This window comes from Benincasa hispida, chromosome 7 (genome assembly GCF_009727055.1).
Source record: "Benincasa hispida cultivar B227 chromosome 7, ASM972705v1, whole genome shotgun sequence".
Classification (NCBI taxonomy): Eukaryota; Viridiplantae; Streptophyta; class Magnoliopsida; order Cucurbitales; family Cucurbitaceae; genus Benincasa; species Benincasa hispida.
The window spans coordinates 51,660,174-51,667,917 of NC_052355.1; the positions used below are offsets into that span (position 1 = coordinate 51,660,174).

At 33.6% G+C, this 7,744-nt stretch overlaps 1 protein-coding gene across 1 annotated transcript; it reads right to left on the reverse strand.

Annotated features, from left to right (window-relative positions):
• Positions 1-406: 406 nt before the first annotated feature.
• On the reverse strand, positions 407-1,702 carry LOC120080786 (probable methyltransferase At1g27930). Its single transcript, XM_039035414.1, has one exon. It carries the CDS (start codon positions 1,609-1,611, stop codon positions 757-759), a length of 855 nt encoding a protein of 284 aa, XP_038891342.1. The 5' UTR covers positions 1,612-1,702; the 3' UTR covers positions 407-756.
• Positions 1,703-7,744: the final 6,042 nt, after the last annotated feature.

Genomic DNA, 7,744 nt, shown 5'->3' on the forward strand with positions numbered 1-7,744 from the left:
CAATTTGAACGTTTGATGGAAATTTTAACCTAACTTGATGCAAATTTCAAATCCATTGGACTTTATGAATTATGTAAGCTAAAAACATCTGTCATTATTTTGCTTTCACTTTATTGTGCAGTTAGTTATATGATCACATAATGGCTTGAATTTTCTCTTGCCATAAAGAGAATATTGATAATGACTATTCTTATTGAACTCTTTCCAAGGAGCATTCAATTCTTCTTCAGTTAATGGTTGGAAATTTGAGTTGTTAAGCTAGAGAAATCAACCACCAATGTCAAATATGGAAATTTAGATTAAAACATCATCGCCACCAGAAAAATCTCCCATAAAGACCAGCAAGAAACTCTGAGCAAGTTCGATCAAATTAAAAATAAATGTAAATAATACGTTTAGCTAATGATTTGAGGCTTAAAATGGGAATTTAACTTGAAATATCATCATTATACAAACGTGGTAGGAAAGTGGAGACGACAAGAAGAAAAAAGAGAATACAGAAAGGGGAAAAAAAGAACAAAAAGTCAATTAAGAGAAGATGAAATCTTTTACTTTTCTTCCTTTGTCCGAAAACACAGCCGGAGTTGACGGCCAAAATTGTCTGTCCGCCGCATGACCTCAGACTCCGGCGGGTTTTATTGATATTCAAAGAAAATTTTCCCTTCAACTCTCTCACCGCCGGTCAGTAGACCGATAACTATCTTTAGACAAAAATAATTTCAGAAACTGCGAATCTCCAACAAACCTCTTTCTGATCTAACAAAATCGATCCGAAGTTCGATCGGCTTCGCTCATATTGGCCGCCGGTGGAATCTTGAAATGCCATAACCTTCCAACTCCATTAACATAATACTTATTCTTGCACAAAAACTCCTGCGCAAATGTCCTCTCCACTTTCCGATCAACATCGTGTAGAAACACATCGGTAACGCCGGATCCTTTCCTATTCCTCGCCATCACGGCGGCGGAGAATATCGCCGCCATCCGGCCCGGAGCCTCCGCAAAATACCCCCTCGGCGCGTCGATCATTATCAGGTCCCATTCCTTCTCGTAAATCTCTTCTGGAAGATTATGAAGCGCTAACTTACACTTTTCATTTCCCTTAAGAAATGCCTTCGTCGGCGAACAGTACGGCTCCGATTTGTAAGTTGAAAGCAACCGATCTGCCTCCTGAAGCTGCGTCCGGTACTGGACGTGATAAGCTCGAAGCATCGGAGCGTCTTTTAAAACCGTCTGAACCCACTTCGGATCCTCTTCAAGAAAAATCGTGGTTCCGAGAGGATTGAGCGACGCCCACATCAATGAATCGTGGCCGAGCCCGAATACCAGAAAATTGCACGGACATCGAACCTTCAATACGTCGAATGAGATATGGATCTCGTCCAGTGATTGCTGCGGAACTGTCTTCGAGGTCGCGTAATGGATTATTGACTGAAGCTGGATATCCGCCGGGGAATACCCGGTGATTGTCGGTGCTCCGGTGCCGGAAATGGAGCAGAATAAGTTACTGTCCACGAAACCTATGTATCCGGAAATCAACAAAGAACCGGCTATTAAGCCGGCTATGGCCAATCCGAGAATCCATGGCTTGGCTGATAATCGATTCTTCATTTGGAGTTGATGAGAACAAAATAAAAAATTTCAGCTCTTCAAAATGAATTCAAAGAGAGGCGTTTGGTTCGTTTAAAGGTTTAGAGAAGACGGGTTGCGATTGGACGGTAGTTGAAAAGACGTAAATACCCTTATCTTGAGGACCCTCTTGGCCTTGACCCAATGGTCGTTGACCGGTTCTTTGGTAAAATTGATTCTCGATTCAACGTTTTGCTGACTCACGTGATGATTGGATGTTCTTCCCCGTTGTGGGGTCCATTCTAAATTCCGCGTCCAGTTACCTTTCGCCACGTGTATCAACTAGGTCCTTGTTTCTACCAAAGCCATCCACAATTAATTTAGATTAATACCAACTGGTCGCTGTATTTTCTTGTTTTAATTTAATAAATCAAATGGACTCTTATTTCAAATAAATTAATCGTTTCGATTTGGATGTTTATTTATTTATAAATACGTAACCAATAAAGTCAAAATGTGTATCCTTTAATGTCTAATCCACCTACATATAGCCATGAACAACGGCCACCATAACCTAGCTACTTCCTAGGAGATGTTTTTTAAATAACATTAATTGCATATAATTCCAACCACGTCTAACAATGAAATATAATAATAATAATAATAATTATTATCATTAATACCCTGTATTAAACTTCCTACATGCTAACTTCAACATAGATCAATTGGTTAAAATATCATCATTGACCAAGAATTTAGAGGATAAATCTCTTTACCTTTTAATATGTAGTTCTTCCCAAAATAATTTTTTTTAATGTGCTGTAATGTTAGATTATATACTAAAACAAAGACAAAGATGGATGCAACATATTAACAGACAAAAGTTGGAACAATCAGTATCAGAAAAATTTAGTTTAAAGCTTAATAGGATATTAAAATGAGTAAAAACAATTAACTTATAGAATTAGTTTATGAACTTTCAATCTTGTATCTTATAGATCATTGAAATTTTAAAATGTTTGAAAGGTCTTTAAAAATTTTATGTGTAATCATTTTTTACATATATGATTTTTTTTTTTAAAAAAATTAATTGATCTATTAGATATACATAAAATCGAATTTATGTCTAATAAAATTTAAATTTTCAATTTTGTATATAGTAGATTCATATATTAAAAAAATCGTAATCGTATTGCTAATGGCCTATTATATTTTAATTTACTTCATCATTAAATAACAATTTATAGAGTTGTTTTTTTCCTTATTTATTGCACATTAAAATGTGTTGTCATGGGAAAATGATTTAAAAGAACAGCGTACAAAGGTCTAGTGTAATAGTTGATGACACTTTTCCTCATCCACCAATTCATTTCCGTCGTTAATTATAATCGAGATGGTTCATGGAGCTTATAATCGTATAGGAATGATTTTAAAATTGTTAAAAATCATTTCAAAATTAATTCGAATTATATCTTTAATCGTTTAAATTTAATTTAATATTTAATTTTATACTTTTCAATGTAATTTTTATATCATGAGAATGGATTTTAAATTATTAAATTATATGTTTTGGAATGATTTTGAAATTATCAAAAGTGATCTAAACCATTTTAGAATCATTTTCAAATATACTCTAATTCTCTTAACAAGTAGGTCTTGACCAACATGTTCACACATTTATAGCTTAGGTGCCTATTTAGAGGAAAGCTACCTGAACTTTCCTAATATTTCTTCTTATGCAATGGATGTTTCTTGTGACTCCTCAACTTTCATCCTCTCATAGCTCTTTCTTTAATGTCAAAAGGAAATTAACAAACGTATTGCAAATAGTCTAGGTGCATATATATGGACGTTGTTGGGACTATATAGTTATTCCTATCCTTCTAAACGTAAGAATCTAGCAATTTGTGAGAGTCATCCATATCAAACCTCTGAAGCATCTTAAAGGATTAACGTTAGAATGTTTTCAATAAGTTATTTGACATTTCGAACAATCAAGTACGAAGGTCCATAACTCTAGGGTTTAAACCCTCGTAGCACCATTCATTATGTATTATGTAACATTATCTCCAATAAAATTATTTGCCTCCGCTCCGTGACGTAACTAACACATTATTAGTAAACCTCGTAAATTTGTGTCGCTTCCCTATACTTTACATTTTCTATATTCTTTATTTGTCAATTTCGTAAAAGTTAAGTTAAAAACATGAATTGCATATAATTCCTACCACATCAGAGAACATAAACCATGCAATAATTTTTCAGTGAAACTACTGAGACTTCAACAAACGTTGTTGAATATGCTAGTACATCAACAAAAGTTGTTGTTGACACATCGAGTCAAACACATTCTTCTCAAGAGTCGAGAATGTCTCGATGTAGTGGGAGGGTTATAACCTAATCTGCTCGTTATATGGATTTAACAAAAGCCCCAAGCTGTCACACCAGATATGATATTGAGGATCCAGTATCTTATGAACCGACAATGGCTGATATGGACAAAGATGAATGGATTAATGACATGAATCTAGAAATAGAGTCTATTTATTTTAATTATGTCTAGGATCTTGTAGATCAACCTGATGGGGTAAAACCTATAGGTTGCAAATAGATCTACAAGATGAAAAGAGGTGCAGATGGGAAAAGATGCAAATCTTTAATGCTAGACCGGTGGTAAAGGGTTATACCCAAGTGGAGTGAGTGGATTATGATGAAACTTTCTAGCCTGTTGTCATGTTTAAGTCTATCAAAATTCTCTTATCCATTGCCGCATATTATGACTATGAAATATGAAAAATGGATATCAAGACTACCTTTTTAAATAGAAATTTTGATGTTGACATCTATATGAAACAACTAGAGGGATTCATAAAACAAGATCATGAGCAAAAAATTTGCAAGCTTAATAGGTCCATTTGTGGATTGAAGCAAACATCCAGATTTTGGAATATAGGGTTTGATAATGCAATTAAATCTCATGACTTTGACCAAACTATTGATGAACCATGTGTCTACAAGAAGATCATCAATAGTTCTTTGTGTTGTATTACTACAACAATTTTGAATATAGATCTCAGTTTTGGACTGCCATCATATACATATGATGGAAATTTGCAAACTGCCATTATATCTATTGGCATCGTAGGATACGATGGCGAATTGTAAACTGACATCAAATATTTCCACTATTGTACATGTACGATGGCGGTAGTGAACTGTCATCTTACCATAAACATTTGATGGCAGTTTTGTATGATGCCGGTTAAGAATTGACATCATACTCGTGCTATCATACCTAACACAATGATGGTTAGCTACGATGTCAGTTTGTAACTGACATTATATGGGTCATGGATGACAGTTGGGAACTGACATTGATTCTAATCAAAGTTATTTGGTTTAGATGACGTTTAATAGTTGTTGTTGTATACTACGATGTCAGTTTAATACTGACATCATATTTGTTATAACCTACAACAAATTATTAGCAAAATATGAAACTTAAATCCTGCATAAACAATTTGTTAGCTTTAGGGCTTCAATCAAACCAAGTATTTTGATGATAACAAACTCAGATTTTTTTACTAATATTTTTAGTATTTTAGAGTCACTATCTTGTAGAGCTCGGAAAGATGATTCCAACACAATTTGAATCGCTCAAATCAGAGTTCAAACGAGAAAGTTATAAGCAAAAGAAGATTGAAGAGGAAATCCAACGTGGCAGTGACACGTGGCACCTTGCTGGCGTGGCGATGACGTGGCACATGATGTGGTAGTGACGTGGCGATCATGGATGAATAAGATAATGACAAGTAGTAGCTGATATTTTTAAAAAAAAAAGGAAAAGGAGGAGAAATTGTTAATTGACGCGCGGATCAATAGTATGGCGACACGTGGCGCGGTTTAAGATTTTTCAGCCTTTACCAATTTGATTTCCTTCCTAAATTGTCATCCTTTAAATCCTTTTCTATTCTCCAAATCTCAATAACTCCAATCTTTCAAAATTCCTTTTCAATTCCTCTCTTAATTACAAATCATTTATTTTTCTATTTTTATTCAATCTCTACCCTTCATTTGCAATCATATCCAATGGCCAAAATTTATCCCTCTCGCCTATAAATTCGACTTGATTTTACTCTTTATTCAGACAAAAAAAAAAAAAACTATCAAGGCTCAAGCTCTCAATTCTCTCTACTCTCAAATTCTTGTCCTCCTTGCTCCTAAATTGGCCTAGAGTTATTTTTGTGAGTTTTTTTTAGTGCTCAATTTGTGTATTTAGCTTTCAAGAGGTAATATTGTGAGGTTTTCTTTTAATTTTTAGGAATTATATTAAGGTGTGGGTACACCTTGGGTTGTGAAAAAGAGAAATTGGTTTGATCCTAAAAAAAGAGATCTTGGGTTTCTCTTTAGCCTAAGAAAAAGAGGGTTGTGTATCGGTTTGGTCCTCACCTGCAAGAGGATCACTTAGTGTAATACCCAAGAAGGAGTCTTGGAGAGTGGAGTAGGCAATTTACCGAACCACTATAATTTCCAGTGTTTTTTCTTCCTCTCTCTTTTATTTCTTGTTTTCAAATTTTTTGCTTATTGTCTTAGTTATTTTTTTTAATCTTTCATAATTGCATGATTTAATTTTTAGTGTGTTATTTAAATTTATCCTTGATTAAATTGTCTTTAAATTTGAAGTTATCATAGCTTGCACGATTTAAGTTTTGTCTTGCATAAATTTTCTTTAATCAAATTAGTGGGTTAACTTTATTGAGCATTGTTTGAAGATAAAATTAATTTTTAAAAATTGGTAGTCAACCCTATTCACCCCCTCTAGTTGCCTTTAGATCCTACAATTGGTATCAGAGCGGGTAGCTTAGTTTTCTTATTTCAAAAATATTTTGTAATTTTTTTTCTTGATTTTACATTCTATTTTTTTAATCTTATTAAATCTGGAATTTTTCTAATTTTTGCAAAAAGTTTGAAAAATTGAGTTTTAAAAGCCGTTTTTATTAGAATTTTTTTTTCTTGAAAATTGGTTATTAAAACCTTTTTTTTCCTCTACTTCTTAATCTTTGAAATCTTTTTGATTAAAATCTAAATTTGGGAAAAGTATTTCTCTTTATAAAAATCTTTTTTTTTAAAAAAAAATTATTATATTCTCTTCCTTTTTCGCAAAACTTAATTGTTCGAGCTTATGGCAACTACTAGAATAAATGGGTATGGTGAAGGTCAATCTACCACTAGATCACCTTTGTTTGATGGATATAATTATGCATGGTGGAAAACTAGCATGAGAATTTATTTGATTTCTATTGACTATAATCTATGGGAAATTGTTTTTAATGGTCCTTTAATTCCTACTAAGATAGTTGATAATAAAGATATTCCTAAGGAAGAAAAAGGTTTAATGATGAAGATAAAAAGAAGTTTTCTATTAATGCTAAAGCCATGAATTGTCTGTTTTGTGCTTTATGTCCTGATGAGTTTAATCCGAGTCTCTGCATGTAATTCTGCTAAAGAAATTTGGGATATGCTTGAAGTAACTCATGAAGGAACTAATCAAGTTAAAGAGTCAAAGATTAGCATGTTAGTTCATAATTATGAATTGTTTAAAAATGGTATGCAAATGAAACTATATCTGAAATGTTTACTAGGTTCACGAATATTGTTATTAGCTTTGAAGGGATTAGGAAAATCTTATACCACCTTTGAAAATGTGAGAAAAATTCTTAGATCATTGCCTAAGAGTTGGGAAGTTAAGGTGACGGCGATCCAAAAGCAAAAGACCTCTCAAAACTTCCATTGGAGGAGCTCGTTGGATCTAGACACATGAGATAATCATGAAGGCAATGTGGAAGAATATGTCAAAAAGAAGAAGAGCCTAGCATTAAAGTCACTCAAGTTCAAGAGGACTCTGAAATTGAAGCTGAACTAAATGATGAGGAGTTCGCTTACTTGACCAAGAAGTTTAAAAAGCATTTTAGAAGAAGGAACTTCTCAAAGAAAGTCAACAATCAAGAAGGCAAAGGAGAAAAGAGCAGCATATATACAATCATCTGTTATGAATGCAAAAATCCTAGACACGTGAAGTGGACTGTCCTCAAAAAAATCCATTTCAGTGAAGAACGAGAAGGCCATGAAAGCTACTTGGGACGAAAATGAAAGCGAATCTGAAAGCGAGGAAGAA

Bases quoted from the DNA above. Each gene is read 5' to 3' on its own strand.
- LOC120080786 (XM_039035414.1), bottom strand. From the start codon at position 1,611: ATGAAGAATCGATTATCAGCCAAGCCATGGATTCTCGGATTGGCCATA.